At 40.2% G+C, this 24,525-nt stretch overlaps 1 protein-coding gene across 4 annotated transcripts in view; it reads left to right on the top strand.

Annotated features, from left to right (window-relative positions):
* NALCN (sodium leak channel, non-selective) overlaps positions 1-24,203 on the top strand; it is a 1,011,261-nt gene extending 987,058 nt beyond the window's left edge. For all 4 annotated transcript variants that reach the window (XM_075336708.1, XM_075336707.1, XM_075336706.1 and 1 more), the window contains 7 exons: positions 977-1,109; positions 1,433-1,548; positions 3,132-3,289; positions 5,939-6,089; positions 6,555-6,701; positions 11,777-11,894; positions 12,094-24,203. In XM_075336708.1, coding sequence (XP_075192823.1) covers positions 977-1,109; positions 1,433-1,548; positions 3,132-3,289; positions 5,939-6,089; positions 6,555-6,701; positions 11,777-11,894; positions 12,094-12,287 — 1,017 coding nt within the window. In that variant the 3' untranslated portion in view covers positions 12,288-24,203. The remainder of the gene's footprint in view (positions 1-976; positions 1,110-1,432; positions 1,549-3,131; positions 3,290-5,938; positions 6,090-6,554; positions 6,702-11,776; positions 11,895-12,093) is intronic.
* The last annotated feature ends 322 nt before the right edge of the window (positions 24,204-24,525 follow it).

Genomic DNA, 24,525 nt, shown 5'->3' with positions numbered 1-24,525 from the left:
CCATTGAAAACCTCTGGAATGTAAACAAGAGGAAGATGGATAGTCACAAGCCATCAAACAAAGACGAACTGCTTAAATTTTTGCACCAGGAGTGGCATAAGGTTACCCAAAAGCAGTGTGAAAGACTGGTGGAAAGCATGCTAAGACGAACTGCTTACATTTTTGCACCAGGAGTGGCATAAAGTCACCCAAAAGCAGTGTGAAAGACTGGTGGAAAGCATGCTAAAATGCATGAAAGCTGTGATGAAAAATCATGGTTATTCCACAAAATATTGATTTCTGAACTCTTCCTGAGTTAAAACATTATTAGTATTGTTGTTTCTAAATGATTATGAACTTGTTTTCTTTGCATTATTTGAGGTCTGAAAGTAATGCATTGTTTTGTTATTTTGACCATTTCTCATTTTCCGAAAATAAATACAAAATTTATTGCTTGGAAATTCGGAGACATGTTGTCAGTAGTTTATAGAATAAAAGAATAATTTACATTTTACTGAAAAATATACCTATAAAGTGAAAAATCAGAAAAACTGAAAATTTGGAAGTGATCTCTTAATTTATGCCAGAACTGTATATAGATAGATAGATAGATGAGCATATTGTACATATGTGTTCTTCTATCTGTGTGCACTACAGACCACACACAACAACACAACAAGCACATGCAGCCATTATACTGTAGCTAGTGTGATGGTGCACATGGCACAACGGTCTGTGTAGAACAGAATCATGACTGGTCCAAGTTTTATTAATAAAGCTGTCTGGACCCGACCATAGCGCACGTGTCGTTATCTGTTGCAGCCATCATCCCGCTAGTAATAACGTATGCGCAGCTGCTATATCCATGCGATCACCATTACAGACGTGCAAGGAATATTGCAGGAATTTCCTTTCTGATGCCATACATGTGTGTGCCACTATATGCTGAAGATCATATTGTGACTGGTAGACTTTACTTTTGATTTTGTGTTTCCAGGTACAACCTCCTTTTTGCACACCTGACATTAGTAGATACTGGGAAACTGATTGTGGAAACTATGCTGGAGCTCTCATGTACTTCTGCTCATTTTATGTCATCATTGCCTATATCATGCTAAACCTTTTAGTTGGTAAGTATTATTGGTTATTAAAATAAAGTTTTCAATAGATAAAAATAAAAAAGCGGAAAATAGTAATTAATATGTTATTTCCACCATAAGCTTCTGTGCTGAGTTTTGGATCAGATATTTTTCAGATCATCCATTATTTTAAGATTCCTTATAACTGATGATCTTAGCTTACTCCTTTTTGTAAAGAGAAGAGATCTGACAATAGCATTACATTGGGAACCATATCCTTCATTTCATCCACATATTATAGCCTTTACTGTTTCATTACATCTAATGAAGATCTTGAATAAATCCTAATGTACAGTATTTTTGCATGATTTCAGCCATAATTGTGGAGAATTTTTCTCTCTTCTACTCTACCGAAGAGGATCAGTTACTAAGCCCTAATGACCTCCGTCATTATCAAATTATATGGAATATGGTTGATGACAAAAGAGAGGTAATATTTTTAAACTGTTTTCTAGAATATTACACAACTTGGATACACTGTACAGCTTCTCTTTTTGTTTCCAACAACTGATTGTTCATTGCTATCTAAGGCTTCGTGTTTGCATGTGTTGAAGGTGTATATGGCCCATCCGTGTGCCATAATTTTTGCACATTAGTGTTCACCATGTGCTATCCGTGGTAGCACACGAAGAGCAGGAATTTTTTACTCACCTGTCCCCGGCAATGCTGTCCCCAGTACTGATGTCTATGGCGCTGTTGCTTCCGGAACCCAATGAATATGCAATGAGCTTAATGAGCGGGCCCAGAAGCAAGTGACAGCTGTGCCGAAGACCGCAGCACTAGAGACAGGTGAGTATAGAAAATAATTTTATTTCAAAGACACGTATTTTCAGCAGTATGTGTCACACTGATGTCACATGGATTACATCAGTGTGTGGTCAGTGTGACATCAGTGCTGCCGGAATAAAAAGGACTTGTCTCCATGCAGAATACAGGAACCCGCATGTGAGGCACACAGACAGATGTCTGTAAGAAAACACTGATGTGTGTATAGACCCATTGATGTTAATGGGTCTGCGTATGACCGTGTCTCGGATACATATGAAAATGGACGTCATACATACCAGAATCACTGCCGTGTGAGCGGGGCCTAGGAATTATTTGACTTACATGATTTAGACAAGTTAAATACTGTCTTGGCTCCAACAATAGAGTCATCAGTTGATCTAGTAGAATAGCTTGATCATCTGTAGAGAAATTAAAGGGACTCTGTCAGCACAGAATGACTGTTCCAACCAAGTACTGGCACTCTGTGCATCATGGCACTGCCAATCATTTAAGTGCAGCTTCCCACCTGATTGTTTTCCCTCTATATCCACTCCCTTTCTTCTTTGATTGACAGCTCTGGCGTCATAGAGAAGGGCGGAGATAGATGGAAATCAAGCAGGTGGGAAGGTGTATATAAATGATTGCCAACAAAATGATGCACCAAGTGCAGGTACTTGGCTTGAACAGTAATTCTGTGCTAACACAGTCCTTTTAAAGGAGCAGTGATATTTTTCACTGTGTACTCAAAATAACATCATACAATCGTATGTGGTTGTACTGCAAAATGTCATGGTTTTGTGATGTAGTTTTTGGGCGCACAGATTTAGAAAGTTAAAGCACCAGTAAAAACCATGCACCAAACTAAATGCATCACACTGTCACATCACGTACCAATAAAATTGTGTAAGGTTTTATTCTATGGTCAAAAATGTCTTGTGGAAACAAAAGATGGCTGACACATTCTTTTGCTCAATAGACAAAATATTTGTAGAGGAAATCCGAAGGCAATCAATATCAGAGAGCTAGTGGCACCTACTAATCATCCATTGTTATATAGTCATAGGCATCTTGTCTCTCTATGTTTGAAGAGTAAACCATTGACATGAGGATACAAACTCATCCACTCTTCTGTTGTACACAGTTTATCACATAAGAAGTCACTGAGTGTGTGAACTTCTGAGAAATAGAAACAGTAACACCTTCAGATAGTGCTTGTTGTGATAGTCATTTGTATCTTATCTCCAGGGTGTTATTCCAACATTCCGAGTGAAGTTCCTCCTGAGGTTGCTCCGTGGCCGATTAGAAGTGGACTTGGACAAAGACAAGCTTTTATTTAAGCACATGTGCTATGAAATGGAGCGCTTGCATAGTGGTGGTGATGTTACTTTTCATGATGTCCTCAGGTGCAAAATCTTTTGTTATATATTCTTTTGTGAATGTATTATTTGACATTAAAGGGGCTTTCCATTACACTGATGATGGTGACTTATCCTAAGAATAGATAATTCATATTAGATTGGTGGGGTCCAACATTTGTTACCCTCACCGATCAGCTGCTATTAGCTCCAGCAGAGGCTGTATGTAAAGAATGTATAGCGGGGAACACCATTGCTCTGTCAAACTGTTTAGTGGATGCTCCCAGTAAAGCAAATCAATTTCCGTTCATTTGAATGAAGCTGATTTACAGAACTCCCTGAGTGGCCACTAAAAATTGATGCAATGTTGTTCCACTGCTGGAACTAGTAGTAGATGATCGGTAAGAATGCCAGGTGTTGGACCCTCACTGATCTAATATACTGTATATAACCTATTCTAAGGACAGGTCGTCAGTATCAGTATAGTGGAAAGCCCCTTTAATTTCTTAAACAATGAAATACATTTTACAGTACATTTTCAGTGAAAGTACAACTTTTATATAATTTTGCCAAAGCATGTGAAAAGTATTTTCTGTAGATTATGTATTAAGGATGTTAATTTTGCAACTAAGCAGGGACCTCATTTATCATAACTGCAGGCAAATAGACAATTCAGCATGTAAACACGTATGCCAGAAAAAGCAACAAAAAGAAGAGCTATAACTCCTCCATAAATGTAATATACTTACAGCAGAAAAGAGGGCAACTAGTCCAGTCAGCCCAGACCAAGAATTCTAATGCACTGACAGGATGCAGCCAAACCCCTCAACATGATGGCGGTATCACAGGTGCAAGGTAAAGCAATCACTCACGCTACCACTAGTGGAGGGGATGATGCTAGATGATAAAATTGCACACTAGGGGCGTGCATAGGGCGCTGTTCACACATGTATGTGCATGGTGTCTGGCTAGCAACCTATTAGTGACGCCCAACTATTCTATCAGGCGGGTTGACCGGACACTACTCAAATGCAGCACAAAGGGACAGGGGCTCTATTATGTATGGCCTGTATTAAGAGGCTTGGCTGCATCCTGTATAATATGTGCAAAAAAAAAATATATCAAATATATATGAGGTATCAGTTAGTAAATTGGCCAATATACATAAGCTTGCAATCCACGTCACGGATCCTCATGTTTGCAAGTCCCTACACCAATAAATGCCAAAAAAAGCAACAAAAATCCTGTCAGTGCATTAGATTTCTTGGCCCGGGCTGACTTGACTAGTTGCCCTCTTTTCTGCTGTAAGTATATTAAATTTATGGGGAGTTATATCTCCTCTTTTTGTTGCTTTTTTGGCATTTATCAGTGTAGGGACTTGCAAACATGAGGATCCGTGACGTGGATTGTAAGCTTATGTATATTGGCCAATTTACTAATACCTCATATATTAGGGGCAGCACTGTGGCTCAGTGGTTAGCACTGCAGGCTTGCAGCACTGGGGTCCTGGGTTCAAATCCCACCAAGGACACCATCTGCAAGGAGTTTGTATGTTCTCCCCGTGTTTGCGTGGGTTTTCTCCAGGTACTTCGGTTTCCTCCCACACTCCAAAAAACATACTGATAGGGAGCCCCAATGGGGACAGTGTTACCATTGTATGTAAAGCGCTATGGAATTAACAGCGCTATATAAGTGAATAAATATTATATTATAAATATTTGATATAATTTTTTTGCAGATTATTATACAGAATGCAGCCAGGCCTCTTAATACAGGCTGTGCATAATGGAGCTCCTTTCCCTGTGTGCTGCACTTGAGTAGTGTCCGGGGAACCCGCCTGATCGAATAGTATGGGTGTCACTAATAGGTTGCTAGCCGGACACCATGCACATACATGTGTGAACAGCGCCCTATGCACGCCAGTAGTGTGCAATTTTATCATATATCATCACCCCCTCCACTAGTGGTAGCGTGTGAGTGATTGCTTTACCTTGCACTTGTGATGCCTCCATCATATTGAGAGGTTTGGCTGCATCCTGTCAGTGCATTAGATTTCTTGACCTGGGATGACAGGACTAGTTGGTCTATTTTCTTCTGTAAGTATGTGAACATGTATGCCAGAAAAGACCGGGAAAAATCACAGGATTTCATAGACCCTCCTCTAAAATGAATAAAAAAAATCCAGAAATGACTTTGAGCAGATATATGAAAACGTGAATCCAATATAAGAAAGAAGAGGGTACCACTAATTCTTATGAGATCTAAACCAAATACATGCCAAAAACAAACGTAACTCGTAAATATAAAAACGTAAATCGCTTTAGAGAGTTATTCTCTTATACTTGAATACACTGTGTGACAAGTTTAGAATATAATAAACCAAACAGGATTCTACACAAACATGCAGAATTAATCATTTAACAAGGAAGTGCACCATTTTATAGTATGTGATAACCGCTAAGAGTTATCTTTTTTGGCTCTTTTTAACTTGATGAAATTATCGTTCCCCATTTCCACTATTAATTTATACTTACCATGAATCCACTGTATGTGTACCTGTGTGTTGTGTACCTGTGTGTTTGTGTACATGTGTGAATGCACATGTGTTTGTGTGATTGCACATTTTGAAAACAATACATAAAATGTCACATGAAAATGTTCCTAATAAATAAATTTTCACTTGACATGTTCCTATAGCATGCTGTCATATAGATCTGTCGACATCAGAAAGAGCCTTCAGCTGGAGGAATTGCTAGCTCGCGAACAGCTGGAATACACAATAGAAGAAGAAGTGGCTAAACAAACTATACGCATGTGGCTGAAGAAGTGTCTCAAACGTATACGGGCAGTGAGTGATGCTAAATCCTTGAATTGTTTGTTGTTTCCATTGTTTTTTTTTTTACCTAGGAGCCACCATATCACAGTGTCAACCCTAGTACTTCCATATCTTATCTAGTTCTAGTCTCCATATATTATTGTCAGCCTCATTACCCAATAATTCTGCCATACTCATAAAAGCCAAAATGCCCCCATAACAGTATAAAGCAACGGTGCCCATGGAAAATTGTCCGTAAACTTGCAGAGGATTGAAGTAGCCACATAAGAGTAATTAGCCACAGTTCCCTCATAACAATACATGAGCACTGTACTCTATATTGCTTGATGTCCAAAATAAGTAAATTGAGCCACCCCACGACAACATTGCCCAGTGGATTGTCTTAATATTACTGGCTCCTTGAGTGTCAATGTAGTTAGAGAATAATTTGGTTATTTATACCTAACAAAAGCATTATTTTTGTGACTTTTCTTTTAGAAACAACAGCAGTCCTGCAGCATTATCCACAGTCTACGAGAGAGCCAGCAGCAAGAGCGGGAGCGGTTTGGGAATCCTCCTAGTATTGAGACAACACAGCCAAGCGATGACATGAGCCTTAATAACCAAGATAATGCACAGCCAGAGGTACTACATTAAAAAGGCATTTGATAAGTGGTATTAAAAGACTGCTGAAATGTAATCTTAGAAATAAATGTGCATAAAGTAGAAAGGTAGCCTAATCTACTTTCCAGTTTCCAAGGATGTCTGCAAGTCTCTTAGATAAACAATCTTATAGAAATATGGCAAAAGAATCCATATAAGCTTTGTCTGTGTTTATTAGAAGAAGCGTGGCTTAGCTGTGCTTGTCATTTGATGTCTGAGCTTTTTCTCAAACCTCTTGTTCTTTTATCTTAAAATGACCTTACAGAGAACCTGTCAGTAACACAACCCCAGAGAAGGTGGAGGTAATGTGGGATGGGGTCATGTAAAACATTCAGAAAGTTGCACACTACCAAGCCACCAGCTGCAATCCTTTTATTGATAAGCAAATGGTGTTCTCTAATGCACTGGTGAGTGTATCAGTGCACTTGCAGACTATGGCTCTTCTTTGGTTTTTCTCACCAACTCTACTGCCCATTTTTTGACGAACAGTGGAGAGCGCAGGTGTCTTTTTGCAGCAGAGCCTTTGTCTTCACCATCAATTAAGACATGAGGGCGTTACTGATGGGAAGCAGTGAAGAGGAGCCATAGGCCCACCAGAGCACTTGTGAGCCTAATTTGCAAATCAATAAAAGCTGAGTATCAGGTCAACAGCACCACAGGTGGTACAGTAGTCTTTTCAAATGTTTTATACTGCATTATCCCAAACTGCATGGGCTTGCATGTGCATAGTGTTACTAATAGCTTCCTTTTAATATTGGTCAAAGCTCCATTTTTCAACAGGACCATATGCTCATTTAATGTGTATGGAGGTGTCCTGACATTGACTTTTTGATTGCAGTATTTTTAATTGACTTGTTATTAACATTAGTTTTTTTGTAAATTACTAGTACTTGTTATTGTGAAACTTTGTAAAAGGTCTTACTAAAGGCTTATTCTCAAATTGTTTTTTCAGCAGCACACTACTCCAGTCTTTCACTTCCTTGTTGCTGGGGGGTGTACTTCTCTTTGAGTGACAGTTCTCATCCTTTAGCTTCATCCTTCTACTAAGCTTGGTCCTGCTAATGTGACACATAAACTATCAGTTATTAATGAATGTTCTGAAGTCTACACTGTTATAACTATACTAGAAGGTGGCCCGATTCTACGCATCGGGTATTCTAGAATTTACGTATTGTGTAGTTCATGTATGATTTTTGTTATAGATATAGATATATATATATATATATAGATGTTGTTGTGTGTAGTTATCAAGTGTTTGTGTAGGCGCTGTACATGTTCTGGGTGTTGTCTGGGTGTGGCGGGGGGTGAGAGCGGTGTTGTATGTGTGTTGCGTTGTTTGTGGAGCGCTGTGTGTCTGTCGCGTTGTGTGTGTGTGTTGCGCGGTTTGTGTGTGTGTGGTGTGTTTTGGGGGAGGTATGTTTTGTGCAATGTGTGTGTTGTGCGGTATGTGCGTATATTTATGTATGCCGCGGTGTTTGTGTGTTGGGTGTTGTGTGTGTGCAGCGTTGTCTGTGTGTGTGGGTGTCTGTGTATGGCGGTGTTTGTGGTTCCCTGTGTGTGTGTGTGTGTGTGTGTGTGTTGGGGGGAGGTGTGCACCTCCCATCGTGCTCCATCCCCCATGCTGCACACCCCCCATCATGCCCCATCCCCAATGCTGCGCATTCCCCATCGTGCTCCATCCCCCATGCTGCACACCCCCCATCGTGCTCCATCCCCCAAGCTGCGCACTCCCCATCGTGCTCCATCCCCCATGCTGCGCACTCCCCATCGTGCTCCATCCTCCATGCTGCGCACTCCCCATCGTGCTCCATCCTCCATGCTGCGCACTCCCCATCATGCTCCATCCCACATGCTGCGCAACCCCCATCGTGCTACATCCCCCATGCTGCACCCCCCCCATCGTGCTACATCCCCCATGCTGCGCACTCCCCATCGTGCTACATCCCCCATGCTGCGCACTCCCCATCGTGCTACATCCCCCATGCTGTGCACCCCCCATCGTGCTACATCCCTCATCGTGCTACATCCCCCATCGTGCTACATCCCCCATGCTGCGCACTCCCCATCGTGCTACATCCCCCATGCTGCGCACCCGCCATCGTGCTCCATTTGCCATGCTGCGCACTCCCCATCGTGCTACATGCGCCATGCTGCGCACTCCCCATCGTGCTACATCCCCCATGCTGCGCACTCCCCATCGTGCTACATCCCCCATGCTGCGCACTCCCCATCGTGCTACATCCCCCATGCTGCGCACTCCCCATCGTGCTACATCCCCCATGCTGCGCACCCCCCATCGTGCTACATCCCCCATCGTGCTACATCCCCCATCGTGCTACATCCCCCATGCTGCGCACTCCCCATCGTGCTACATCCCCCATGCTGCGCACCCGCCATCGTGCTCCATCCGCCATGCTGCGCACTCCCAATCGTGTTACATCCCCCATGCTGCGCTCTCCCCATCGTGCTACATCCCCCATGCTGCGCACCTCCCCATCGTGCTACATCCCTCATGCTGCGCACTCCCCAACGTGCTACATCCCCCATGCTGCACACTCCCCATCGTGCTACATCCCCCATGCTGCACACTCCCCATCGTGCTACATCCCCCATGCTGCGCACTCCCCATCGTGCTACATCCCCCATGCTGCGCACTCCCCATCGTGCTACATCCCCCATGCTGCGCACTCCCCAACGTGCTACATCCCCCATGCTGCGCACTCCCCATCGTGCTACATCCCCCATGCTGCGCACCCCCCATCGTGCTACATCCCCCATGCTGCGCACCTCCCCATCGTGCTCCATCCCCATGCTGCACACTCCCCATCGTGCTCCATCCCCCTTGCTGCGCACACCCCATCGTGCTACATCCCCCATGCTGCACACTCCCCATCGTGCTACATCCCCCATGCTGCGCACTCCCCATCGTGCTACATCCCCCATGCTGCGCACTCCCCATCGTGCTACATCCCCCATGCTGCGCACTCCCCATCGTGCTACATCCCCCATGCTGCGCACCCCCCATCGTGCTCCATCCCCCATGCTGCGCACCCCCCATCGTGCTACATCCCCCATGCTGCGCACTCCCCATCGTGCTACATCCCCCATGCTGCGCACTCCCCATCGTGCTACATCCCCCATGCTGCGCACCCCATCGTGCTACATCCCCCATGCTGCACACCCCCCATCGTGCTCCATCCCCCATGCTATAATAGTTCTCCTATTATACTCAGAGAGGAGTATAATAGGAGGACTATAATAGGAGGAGTAGTCCTGGGGGGAGAGGAGTATAATGCCGGCTCCCTGCACATGTGTACCGGGAGCCGGTGTACACTGGTAACTATGATACACATCGGGTAACCAAGGGACCTTAGTTACCCGATGTGTATAATGTTTACCAGCGTTCACGGCCTCCGTCAAGATCCCAGCATCGCAAGGTTATGTCTGGCGCTGCTGGGATCCTGACGGAGCCGGTGTACACTGGTAACTATGATACACATCGGGTAACCAAGGGACCTTAGTTACCCGATGTGTATAATGGTTACCAGCGTTCACGGGCTCCGTCAAGATCCCAGCATCGCAAGGTTATGTCTGGCGCTGCTGGGATCCTGACAGAGCCGGTGTAGAAGCAAGCGATATCCCAGGATGTTGTGAGTGTGTGGATGTGATGTGTGAGGTGTGTGTGAGAGTGAGTGTGATGTGTCTGTGTGTACTCACCTAGGAGTCGGAGCTCAGTGTCAGTTGGGCCAGAGCGAGCGTGCATTGCATGAGGGGGGCGGGGCCTGCAGAGAGCCGGGGCGAGAGGCCAATCTGTGTGGGGGGGCGGGGCCATGGCGAGCCCAGCGGCCAATCAGCTTTGTGTCACCGTAAGGACACAATTTTGGAGCATGACAGACAGACAGACAGACAGACAGAATAAGGCAATTATATATATAGATTTACTTATAAAAATAAAAAGGCATCAAGTGAGCAATGATTAGGAGAACTGCTCTGGAAACTGCTGATGATGGGGTCGGGGATTGTGATTTTGCAGGACTGATAATAGCAGTTCTAGATTAGAAGATGGCTGCGTGAAGGAGAAAAGTGAGCAGCTAGCTGCTGTATAGAAATCTATAGGCTGGTGTCTGGTATCTCAAGAATTAACTGCTCAGTCTGGAATGTAACTGCTGCTGTATATATTCGGTCAAGCTCTAAATTTTTTTAAGATCAAAGCACAGCAGGAGAGCAATATTAGATTGAAAAACCAAGTCAATTGCAAACTTAGTTATTTTAATGCTGTCTAACTGTACCAATTTTATAATATGCGAACACCTCTTTAAGGATAAGTGGCATCTCTTGCACCCTTCATCAACCTATTCAGAAACTCTGTCAAAACATCTGTCAAAATAATAAAGAGAAGACAGGTGTAAGGGAACTTTGGCAGTATCACTCATAAATAGACATGAACATGTGAAACAAGCGTATGAGCCACTCATTAGTCAAAGCATACAACTACACAACACAGTTCTACATCTCATATTAGGAAGAGTCCACTCACTCAATACAACAATAAGAATATGAACATTGACAAAAATTAAACAACGGGTATATGCAGAGAAAGTCCAGAGATGCCGATTACACGTAATGTGTGGCTACACCGTTCTATTACACATTAACTGCTGCCTTAGTTGTGACGGTAGTTTTATTTATTTTTAATTATATGTATGTAAAAAAAAGTTTTGAAGAAATTTCTTATAAATCTAAAATAATAAGTATATTGCCAGTACTTAGGTTCTTGGAAGGTACTGGTACTCCTTTTCAAGATTACATTGGTGTTGGGAGTCAAAAAAAGAGAAAACTATAATTCTAGTGTCACCTATAGATTACTACCTTGTAAAGCAATGTCAATAGTAATGTGTCAAGGTTCTTTCAAAGATCAGATATTGAGTCATATGGTAGCTAGCTAGGGGAGACCATTTTCTTCATTTCAAATTAGAGATACCTTGCATTGTAGTTAGAATTTATTGATATTGATGCACAAAACCTAATATAACAATATTTTTATATTTTTTTTATAGACAAGCAGTCAACCCAAACTTCTTAGCCCCACCTTTTCTGATCTCATGAGAGATCATCAAGATTCTATTGAAGGTGTGATGCGTTCAAGAAGAGTTGGCCAATGGCATCTACCAGCAGGTATGTAGATAGAAATGATAAAATAATATAAATGTTGCTTACAATAAAATTAGTGATTTATTGTAACACTAGTCTAAAAACTTGAGTTCACGCATGAGATGACTTCAAATTGATCTTTCCTTATACTTTATAACCATTTTACAACTATGTGACCTGTGGTTTATTGTATATAAATCATTTCATGTTATGTGTTCCACAGCACCAAAACCTATAAGTCACTCTGTATCTTCTGTCAACCTGCGCATTGGAGGTCGTTCCAATATGATATCTGCAATGGGCAAGATAAATGCCATGTCTGATGCTATCTCATGTGGCTCAGAAGTCAAGAAATGGTGGACAAGGCAACTTACTGTGGAGAGTGATGAAAGTGGTGATGACCTGCTTGATATGTGAGGACAATGTATAGCAGAACCCAGACAACTGTGAGACAGCACAGAAAACTTTTTACATAGCTAATACTGTGTTGCAAATCTTAAACATTCCTGTTCTGGGTGTCATAATACTTTTCTAGGGTTGAAAGGACATTTACTTACAATTGAGGTGCATCTGCTGGTGAAGGCAAATGAAAAATACAATTATGAAGCTGCCTGACTAATCTCATTACCTTTTTTTGATGATTAATGAATGCCACCGCCTTCCTTGTTTATGGTTTCCATAGGCATCCCAACTTTACAGGGTTCAGGGTCTCTTAAATTTATTGTCAATATTATGTATTCAGACAGCCCATGCACAAGTTAGGAGTTCCACACTTGGTGGGACGTCTAACAATTTCTACAATGATGGAACCACAAAGCTCTTCCCTGGGGATTTTATTTTACCTTTCAGGATGAAAATATTGCATAATCACAACCCACAGACTCAATACATGCTCTGTTTAAAGAGTGATAAATCCTTTGATACTATATATAATCAGTGGGAGTCGAGGACTTAAGATCCCCATCGGTTGCTCAAAGAAAATCTTGAAGATGTGCTCAGGAGATTAGGAGAGAGGAGCACGCAACTCTTACATGAGCACACACACAGAGTGAAGTATTGATATACAAACTATATATTGCATGTGCGTGATCAGGAAGGGACGATGCACTCCTGTATCCTGAGCAGCACACATCTCAGGTTTTTTAGAACGATTGGTAGGGGCCTCAGGACTCAGACCCACTGTGATCTGCTTGCAATTAAATTACATATATAAAAAAAGGTATAAAACGTTGACTTCTTCATATATCAGTGTATAAAGTATGTAACTCTGAACACGCATAACTTGTCAGTACTGAACATCTAAATACAGAAGTCAAAGTTATAATATTTGTCAGTGAAGTGTGTTATAGGTCTCAAAATGTATTTCCAGGATCTGCTTTTATAGGCTTTCCTCCATTTGTTTATGAGGAGCACATCCTCTCACCTCTTTGAATCTCTATGTAGTTTTGAAATAATACTATTAAACCAACAATCAAAGATGAACCAACAATCATTATAATACTACATTATAATTATATAATATTACATATTTATTTAGTTTAAAAAATATTAGAAAGTATAATTAACAATATGATTCTAGATAAGATAAATATGGTGCTTAATATTTTTTTATTAATACCATGACATTAGAAACATGAGCAGTTACCAAAAGCTGCACAGTACCCAATTTGACGTCTGTGAAACATTTATGAAAAAAGGAGAAAAATTACAAAAAAAGTTTTGCTTTTGTATGCATTTAGGCCGCAATTTATTTGCTGTGGTTATTCTGAGCATTCATGACAAGCCATGCTAGGAAAGTCTGTCTGCTGGAATCAGACTATATACTGTATGATAATTAAAACTTGGGATGTCAGGTTGCTATGATAGCATAGCGGTTTAAATGCCGCGCTAAAAACCACTGATGTTGTAGATGAAAAAGATTTCCTTTATTTCATAATTCTACGCGTTTCAGAGACATCTCCGTCTCCTTCCTCAGGAAAATAAATCATATTACAAAAAAGGGGCAACAGAGCCTATATAAAGGAAGACCAGTAGCCACATATGCATTTGAAAAGTGAACAGCCCATATGACTCAGAGCCGATGACTCAGCGCCGCATGGAGAAGAGAAAAAAAAAAAAAAAAAAAAAAAAAAAAAAAAGGGGAAAGCACACATTAAATCAGCACAAATGAACCGAAAGAATTACCGTGAAATAACATGAACATCTCAAGGAGAAAATTAGTGGATCAGTGAAGGATCAATAAAAAACATAAAAATAATAATTATTGCGTGTTATTTAATAAAAGAGTATAAAAAGAAAAAAGTGGGGTCGAGGGTAAAAGAAAAGCAGATGGTGTGCGAACCCAGAAAGTGTAGGTGATAGCACAAGGGCCAAACCTCTACACTAAACAGGAATATGGTTACTGTGGATTTGTACTTGGGGAAAGTGAACATAAATAATATGTGGAACAGGCACAAGGTGGTGAGATTAAAATACATAGAAAGTGCATATTTGCTAAAATAAATCTCTCTTATGTGTCTTTTGAATATATAAAAACGGCATATTTACATGTGAGAGGGACAGGAAGAGAAAAAAAAACAAAAAAAAAAAAACAAAAAAAAAAAAAAAACTTTTTTATTATTAAACTTGAGTTGCAAGAAAAAATTATATACATATATATATACATATATACACACTTATATATATATATATATACATACATACATACATACACACAAAAAAATATAAGTGGTGTATAGGGAATCGCTAGATTAAAAGTAATTGATATTTAAGGGCAAAGAATCCACTCCACTATGGAGCGGTTCTATAGAAAGGGAAAATTGTTAAAGCGTATGCGTGGGGAAGGTGACAAGAGTTTAATAGACTGAAAGGTAATGAAAAATCATAACCGTGGGAAAAAAAGCTCAATACACCTGTGCTCAGCAGGTAGAGAAGAGGAGCGGTTCCCTGTGAAAGAGAGAGGACTGCTAGAGCGTGTGCATGATGGGGTGATGTGAGTTCAAAACAGTAAGAAGTGCAGGAGTTCATACCCGTGAAAAATAAACTTACTGCGCCTACGTTAAACAATCGAAGAAAAAGAATTGCTTCCTTATAGTGCACGAAAGCACACAAATGAGTATGAAAAAGGGAAAAAAAAAAAAAAAAAAAAAAAAAAAAAAAAAAAAAAAAAAAAAAAAAAAAAAAAAAAAACATGGAATACTATAGAGTAAAATCTACAGTGATTCAAATGAAGGTGTTGGGGATGTGTAGACAATAAGCTGGAGGAAAGAGAAAGGAATAGATAAAAACGCAATAGAAGCATATGATAAAAACATGAATAAATACAGGGCTGTCATGATATTAAAATTATATATAATATTATAGGTTGATATAAAATGGTATAAAAGACAATGAGTGTTAATGAAACAACACATAAATGAAGAGGGGGGTATTAAAAAGGGAAAAATATATACATATATATGTATATATATATAAATATATATATACATATATATGAATAAAAAAAAAACCAAAACAACAACATATGTATACATAAAAACATTCATGAAGATGCATACATATATACGTATAAAAACATTTTTGCAGTGGTCGAAACACCATTATAGGAACCTAAAAACAAGAAAGGGCAGCAGGAGAAGAAACCAGATCAATAAAACAAATCAGTGACCTCATTTAGGCCCAGGGGTTTCAAAGTGTTTAATTTATGGATCCAGAAAGTTTCCTTTCTGCTTAAGGTTTCCATTCTATTGAGAGCATCGGGGGCTACCTGTTCTATCGGTGTAATATTAAAAGCCATCTCTTTATTGTGCTTCAAGGCACAATGTTTTGAAAGACCGTGTAGCATATAGCCCTTCTTCACATTGTGCCTGTGCGAGTTCAGCCTGTTATGAAGAGATTGGATAGTCCTCCCTACATATTGTTTGCCACACACACAGTCCACTAAATAGATCACAAAATCTGACTGGCATGTAAGTCGGCTTTTAATGGGGAAGTTCTCTGAACCCCCTTGAGAGCAAAAAGTGGTCCTTTTATGACAAATACTCTTACAGCACAAACAGTTCCTTGATCCACATTTGTAAGAGCCAATTGCATCACCCATGTAATTTTTCTTAACAAGGGGTGCCCTCAATCTGCTGGGCGCTACAATATTTTTAATGGTCGGTGCCCTCCTGAAGGTAACCCTAGGGCCACTAGGTAACATACCTTTGAGAATGGGGTCACTTAATAATATCCCCCAATGCCTAGAGAGGATGTTCCTGATGGTATTGTTATCACTACTATATGTGGTGATGAAGTTAATAGAGAAATCTTTTTTTACAACAGCAATATCAGTCCCTTCAGTGTCTAAAAGGGGTGAAGCTATTTTGGGTTTTAACAAATCTGTCTGCTTCAATTTAACCGTTTCCTGAAATGCTTTCTTAATCAGTGATTTAGGATAATCCTTCTCTACAAAACGATCCCTCAATAATCCAACCTGTTCTCTGAAATCAGCATCCAGGGAGCAGTTTCTCCGGATGCGCTTATACTGATTTATGGGGATATTGTTTAGCCACTTAACGTAATGCTCACTCTGGTTGTGGATATAACTGTTGGCGTCAACCCTCTTAAAATACGTTTTTGTTAGGATTTTCTGATCTTGGTGAAAAATAGTGAGATCTAGAAAGTGTATCTCATTCTTATGAATAGTGGGTGCAAATTTTAGACCCCAATCATTGTTATTCAGATTGTCAAGGAAGGATTCTAAATCAGCATGATCACTGTCCCAAATGAGGAACAGGTCATCTATAAACCTTTTATAAATTATGATTCCACTACCGAAGATCCCATTCTCTATGTGTAGTAGCTCAAAAACCCCCATAAATAAGTTTGCATACGAGCATGCAGCCTTAGAACCCATGGCTGTGCCAAGGCGCTGATGATACAAATTGCCATTGAATGTGAAGTAGTTATTGTTGAGGATAAAACTCATTCCCTCCAACAGGAATTCTTTCTGAGGATGTGGGATTCTGCTATCACTTTCGAGGAAATGTGATAAGCAAAACAGCCCTAGGTGATGATGAATATTTGAATACAGGGATGCTACATCTATGGTAAGAAATGCGTAAGAATCTTTCCATTGAATGTTTTTTAGAAAATCAATGAGATGAGCTGAATCCCTGAGGTGGCTTTTTAAGCCAAAAACATGTGGTTGCATGAGTTGGTCTATGTAATGGGCCAAGTTTGCTGTCAGGGAGTCTATGCCCGATATAATGGGCCTCCCTGGGGGATTTTCCAGATCTTTATGTATCTTTGGCAGGTGATAAAAAAATGCCATCTTTGGGTCCTTGATTTGTAAAAATTTCTTTTCGGATGGATTTAAAATCTCCAGGTCTACCGCCTTTTGTATTAAAACCTTATAGTTTAATACGGCTGATTCATAATCATTTTTACCTGCTGCTTCATAGTACACTGGGTCAGATAATATCCTAGACGCCTCTTTCAAATAGTCAGTCCTGTTTTGAATCACAATCCCACCCCCCTTATCAGCTGCCCGTATAACAATATTGGGATTCTCCCTGAGATTATCTAGGGCTCTCCTTTCGATATTTGTGAGGTTATGATTCAGTCTCCTGCTGCTATTCATGACCTCCTTTAGGTCCGTTAGAATTAGATCACTAAAAGTTTTAATGAAGTGCCCCTTGCTTCCTGTGGGGTAAAATCTAGACTTTGGTCTGACGTTAGTGTGACAAAAGGGGGTAGTTTCTATTGTGGAGGTCGTGGGGGCATCCCCTTTTAGCAGGAAATGCCTCTTAAGGGTCAGCTTCCTAATGTAGCTTTGAACATCCAGAAATATGTCGAAATCCCTGGATCTATAGGATGGGCAGAAGGAGAGACCCTTATTTAGTACCTTAATTTCTCCTTCATTTAGGATATAATCAGAAAGGTTAAAAATATTGCTGGTGGACCCATTCATATTAATTTCATTAGTCAGGCACCCCTTTTTTCTTTTTTGTTTATGTTTGTGCCCTGCTCGGGTTCCTCTACTGTATTTTTTCTTTTTTTGGTGGACTTTGGTATTAGGAAATCCGTTATCATCCCTGCTTTCAAAATCTTGGCAGGGGGTAAAAAAGGTACCAGGGGCATTATTTTATTCGTATTGTCAACAATTATTTTATCACTGGTAGTGGGTATATCAGAGGAAATGGTCATATTTTGTGTTTCGGGAAGGGGGATGTATTCATCATGTGTGGACAGATCCAGCAGGTCAATAAAATCTTTATCCTGTATAGTGTCATTTTCTCTTAGAGTGTTGTTCAAAATAGGTGTCAAGAGTGCCCTCTCATTTCTAATCTTTTCTATTTGTGACCTAATCCTGGCCAAATGTTCCCTGGTCTCCTCTATGGTTCTAGGATTAGACTCCATATTGGGAGGTTCAATGTGATACCTAGAGGTGGAGGATTGAGAGGTAGTGGTTTCCTTGGTGTGAGAGGCTCTGTCTATATTAGATTGTGAAAAAACCTCATCCATCAATATGTCGATTTTATCTGGGGGTTTGCTGGTGATAATGGAATTTTTCGTTAATTGGGATATAGTTGGGCCGTCCGTAGGGTTAATGTCAGCATTTCGCTGGTTCTTATTTTGTTTATGGAATCTGCTATTGACAAAACTCCTATTGTTGTTGAAGTTATTATTAGCGGAGCTATGTCTCCTGAAACTCTTTTTTCTGGCTGGAACTCCTTCTGCAGGGAGGGATGGAAATACCGAAGTTTTTTCCTGTCTGTCCCTTTGGATCTTCCTAGATTTCCTAATGATGGAATCATGCTCTAATTGTAAGAGCCTGGTGTTGATACTCGAATTTAAATTTCTATATTCAGGGTGTAGTATATAGTGGGTTAAGTCCTCATACAGTTCAGAAATTTTTACAGTAGCTGCTATAGCAATATTGGATCTCTTATCATGCAGGCACAGCAACATACCTTGCATACAGTCCGTGAAAAGTCCATCCCATTTGGTTGTGAAGGTTGGATCCTGTGGAAAGGGGGAACTGCGGTGAATTTGCAGACCCCTGGGACAAAGTTTCTCCTCCATGTAAATGGACAGGAAACGAGCATCCAAGCTGTAATGCAATTCCTCTTTTAGGAGGTCCTCAAGGGAATGAAAAAGTTTCCTCATAGTAGCGGTCTCCTCTTCTGTGAAGATGATGCCTGAGTCCATAATGGTGTCATCAATAGTATTCTCTGAAGATCCGACCGTCTGCAAAATCAGCCTTTCTCTGGAAGATAGGCGATTATTGAAGTAATCCATGATGTCCACGGGTGATGTTGTAGAGGACCCTCTGCAGCCGATTTTCCCACAAGGGAGGATTGGGTCAAAAGCCAAATCCCAGTGTCCAGAGAACTTGTAGAGCTGTAGGGGGAAAAAGCGCAATAGGGTCTTACCCGGTATGAGGGTAGAGAGACAGAAAGAGGTACACTCACCTGGTAGGGTTGTGAAAGTCACAACTCCTTATGATCGCATGTGAGTGCCTTTTTGTGGTTTAGCAGCGGCCCCGGGATGCAGTATATAAAATATAGGTCAGGTAAAGAGAAAACCGGTTTAAATGCCGCGCTAAAAACCACTGATGTTGTAGATGAAAAAGATTTCCTTTATTTCATAATTCTACGCGTTTCAGAGACATCTCCGTCTCCTTCCTCAGGAAAATAAATCATATTACAAAAAAGGGGCAACAGAGCCTATATAAAGGAAGACCAGTAGCCACATATGCATTTGAAAAGTGAACAGCCCATATGACTCAGAGCCGATGACTCAGCGCCGCATGGAGAAGAGAAAAAAAAAAAAAAAAAAAAAAAAAAAAAAAAAAAAAAAGGGGAAAGCACACATTAAATCAGCACAAATGAACCGAAAGAATTACCGTGAAATAACATGAACATCTCAAGGAGAAAATTAGTGGATCAGTGAAGGATCAATAAAAAACATAAAAATAATAATTATTGCGTGTTATTTAATAAAAGAGTATAAAAAGAAAAAAGTGGGGTCGAGGGTAAAAGAAAAGCAGATGGTGTGCGAACCCAGAAAGTGTAGGTGATAGCACAAGGGCCAAACCTCTACACTAAACAGGAATATGGTTACTGTGGATTTGTACTTGGGGAAAGTGAACATAAATAATATGTGGAACAGGCACAAGGTGGTGAGATTAAAATACATAGAAAGTGCATATTTGCTAAAATAAATCTCTCTTATGTGTCTTTTGAATATATAAAAACGGCATATTTACATGTGAGAGGGACAGGAAGAGAAAAAAAAACAAAAAAAAAAAAAACAAAAAAAAAAAAAAAACTTTTTTATTATTAAACTTGAGTTGCAAGAAAAAATTATATACATATATATATACATATATACACACTTATATATATATATATACATACATACATACATACACACAAAAAAATATAAGTGGTGTATAGGGAATCGCTAGATTAAAAGTAATTGATATTTAAGGGCAAAGAATCCACTCCACTATGGAGCGGTTCTATAGAAAGGGAAAATTGTTAAAGCGTATGCGTGGGGAAGGTGACAAGAGTTTAATAGACTGAAAGGTAATGAAAAATCATAACCGTGGGAAAAAAAGCTCAATACACCTGTGCTCAGCAGGTAGAGAAGAGGAGCGGTTCCCTGTGAAAGAGAGAGGACTGCTAGAGCGTGTGCATGATGGGGTGATGTGAGTTCAAAACAGTAAGAAGTGCAGGAGTTCATACCCGTGAAAAATAAACTTACTGCGCCTACGTTAAACAATCGAAGAAAAAGAATTGCTTCCTTATAGTGCACGAAAGCACACAAATGAGTATGAAAAAGGGAAAAAAAAAAAAAAAAAAAAAAAAAAAAAAAAAAAAAAACAACAAAAAACATGGAATACTATAGAGTAAAATCTACAGTGATTCAAATGAAGGTGTTGGGGATGTGTAGACAATAAGCTGGAGGAAAGAGAAAGGAATAGATAAAAACGCAATAGAAGCATATGATAAAAACATGAATAAATACAGGGCTGTCATGATATTAAAATTATATATAATATTATAGGTTGATATAAAATGGTATAAAAGACAATGAGTGTTAATGAAACAACACATAAATGAAGAGGGGGGTATTAAAAAGGGAAAAATATATACATATATATGTATATATATATAAATATATATATACATATATATGAATAAAAAAAAAACCAAAACAACAACATATGTATACATAAAAACATTCATGAAGATGCATACATATATACGTATAAAAACATTTTTGCAGTGGTCGAAACACCATTATAGGAACCTAAAAACAAGAAAGGGCAGCAGGAGAAGAAACCAGATCAATAAAACAAATCAGTGACCTCATTTAGGCCCAGGGGTTTCAAAGTGTTTAATTTATGGATCCAGAAAGTTTCCTTTCTGCTTAAGGTTTCCATTCTATTGAGAGCATCGGGGGCTACCTGTTCTATCGGTGTAATATTAAAAGCCATCTCTTTATCGTGCTTCAAGGCACAATGTTTTGAAAGACCGTGTAGCATATAGCCCTTCTTCACATTGTGCCTGTGCGAGTTCAGCCTGTTATGAAGAGATTGGATAGTCCTCCCTACATATTGTTTGCCACACACACAGTCCACTAAATAGATCACAAAATCTGACTGGCATGTAAGTCGGCTTTTAATGGGGAAGTTCTCTGAACCCCCTTGAGAGCAAAAAGTGGTCCTTTTATGACAAATACTCTTACAGCACAAACAGTTCCTTGATCCACATATTTATTTAGTTTAAAAAATATTAGAAAGTATAATTAACAATATGATTCTAGATAAGATAAATATGGTGCTTAATATTTTTTTATTAATACCATGACATTAGAAACATGAGCAGTTACCAAAAGCTGCACAGTACCCAATTTGACGTCTGTGAAACATTTATGAAAAAAGGAGAAAAATTACAAAAAAAGTTTTGCTTTTGTATGCATTTAGGCCGCAATTTATTTGCTGTGGTTATTCTGAGCATTCATGACAAGCCATGCTAGGAAAGTCTGTCTGCTGGAATCAGACTATATACTGTATGATAATTAAAACTTGGGATGTCAGGTTGCTATGATAGCATAGCGGCAGGATCTAAGCAGGAATGTGGTACAAATGTGCCAGTCTTCGTGTGGGGATAGGTTTGCTAAAATGGACCTAGATGGCTTATTGAATACAGGTCCCAGATAAAATCGCAGCTAGAATGGATAAATTGAACTTATATTGCTATGATACACGGCACTGTGAAAAATATTCTACTTTGTTGTATTTCTATGTGTGAAATAATCTTATGAAGAAAAAGCAGAAAAATATATTTGCAGGTTGAATACTTTATTTTCTGTGAAATGCTATAGTGATTCTTCTGTATAGTCTAAAGAATTCTGTATAGTCTTAAGAATATAAAACTGAGCTTAGGCCCCCTTCATATGCATGTGCTTCTGATACATTTTTTCACGGATACCACACATACCCATTACGACCTATGGTGATCTTTACATGTCCGTGTTTTCACACAGACCATGTGTCCACACAGAGACATGTCCTTTTTTTTCCAGCAGCACGGATGACAAGGGCCAATAAAAGTCTTTTGATTTGTGAAAAGCATATACGTCACATAGATGGCATCCATGTGCCATCCGCCGGCTGTGCATGTTTAACAATTAAAGTATAGCCATACTGGAAAAACATGGATGACACATTGATGACTCATTGATGGCACACTGATGGAAAACATTGATCTCACCAGTATCGGTTTTACCCGTACATTTTTTTACACGCACGTGTGAAGGGGGCCTTATGCAAGGTTTAAAACATCCTCTCTAAATGCTATTGGGCAGCTGTGGTCCAAAATGATTATGGATAAAACAATTATACATGACAAAAGATAAGCTAATAAAAATTAGAACATTTGTTAGGGCTCTCTCAGACTAGTGTATAAATTGTATGAGTTCTATCCAATATTGTATGGCACTCGCTCCAGAGTTATACTATGTGGCAGTGCCCACCAGCAATTTTTCTTTTTTGTCTTGCCGAATCAACGTGACATTGAGTGCAGTCCGATTTAAGCCCATGCAGACAATGGAGAAGATGGAGAAACTAAGTTTTCCATCTACTCTTCATCTGTGTTACGATCCCCACATGTGAGAGAATCGAATCACAGTAAAATACACTCTGCTCAAACTCCAATCAGAGATTGAGCCTAGTGTCATTAGCATAATCCATCTGATTCTCATGCATGCGAGAACATATGCTCTTGCCACCCCTGCCTTAAACTGCTTGTCTAGTTTAAAATAAACAAACAAACAATAAGAAACATTTAAAGTAATAGGGAAGGGGAATATTCATATGCAGGACCCTCACCCGTACTAGCCATTCCAGCTTCAAAGAATGTATGTTGTTCTATAGGGCCGAACATTACATAGCCCATTCATTTAATTTCTGATGTTTTCTCCTGAAATGGTGCTGCATAGGATTAAAATCATTGCAGGTTCTCATTCCTTGTGTCCTAGATGTAGAAAACTGTATTTTTGATTATTTAGAAAAGGACAAATAACTTTCAAACAAAAATAAGTACATAAAATATTTAGAATTTTAAATCTAATTCAAATTTAATCCATAAAAAATAAAGAGAAAAAATCAGTGACACTCTTTATCCATAAAATCAAAGCATTTATTTAAAAAATTTATTTAAAAAATGTTAAAACATCTGAGGGGAAGCAGGGCGTATAAGGACTACGGCAGTTTTCTACTGAATCCGCCCTCCTCTGTGTGCATTTGCTCAGGCTGGAAATGTACAGTTCTGCCTCCTAAGCTGCTCACTTTTCAGCAGTCTTTTCAGCAATCTTTCGCTATCTCAGGATGGGACCCCCACTGATCTAGCAGGCAAATAAAGTGCCTAAAGGTGGTGTCACACATAGCGATGACGACAACGACGTCGCTGCTAAGTCACCATTTTCTGTGACGTAGCAGCGACATCCCGTCGCTGTCGCTGTGTGTGACATCCAGCAATGACCTGGCCCCTGCTGTGAGGTCGCCGGTCATTGCTGAATGTCCTGCTTCATTTTTTGGATGTTGCTCTCCCGCTGTGAAGCACACATCGCTATGTGTGACAGTGAGAGTGCGACGAACTGAAGCGAGCAGGGAGCACGGAGACGGCTTCTGGCAGCCTGCGGTAAGCTGTAACCACGGTCAACATCGGGTAACCAAGAAGCCCTTTCCTTGGTTACCCGATATTTACCTTAGTTACTAGCGTCCGCCGCTCTCACGCTGCCAGTGCTGGCTCCCTGCTCCCTGCACACGTAGCCAAACTACACATCGGGTAATTAACCCGATGTGTACTCTGGCTAGGAGTGCAGGGAGCCAGCGCTAAGCGGTGTGCTCTCACGCTGCCAGTGCCGGCTCCCTGCTCCCTGCACACGTAGCTGGAGTACACATCAGGTAATTAACCCGATGTGTACTCTGGTTAGGAGTGCAGGGAACAGTGAGCCGGCACTGGCAGCGTGAGAGCGGCGGACGCTAGTAACTAAGGTAAATATCGGGTAACCAAGAGAAGTGCTTTCCTTGGTTACCCGATATTTACCTTAGTTACACTTCCACGCGTCGCTGCTGGCTGGGGGCTGGTCACTGGTC

Source organism: Anomaloglossus baeobatrachus, chromosome 2 (genome assembly GCF_048569485.1).
Source record: "Anomaloglossus baeobatrachus isolate aAnoBae1 chromosome 2, aAnoBae1.hap1, whole genome shotgun sequence".
Lineage (NCBI taxonomy): Eukaryota > Metazoa > Chordata > Amphibia > Anura > Aromobatidae > Anomaloglossus > Anomaloglossus baeobatrachus.
This window is presented reverse-complemented; position numbering and strand designations above follow the sequence as displayed.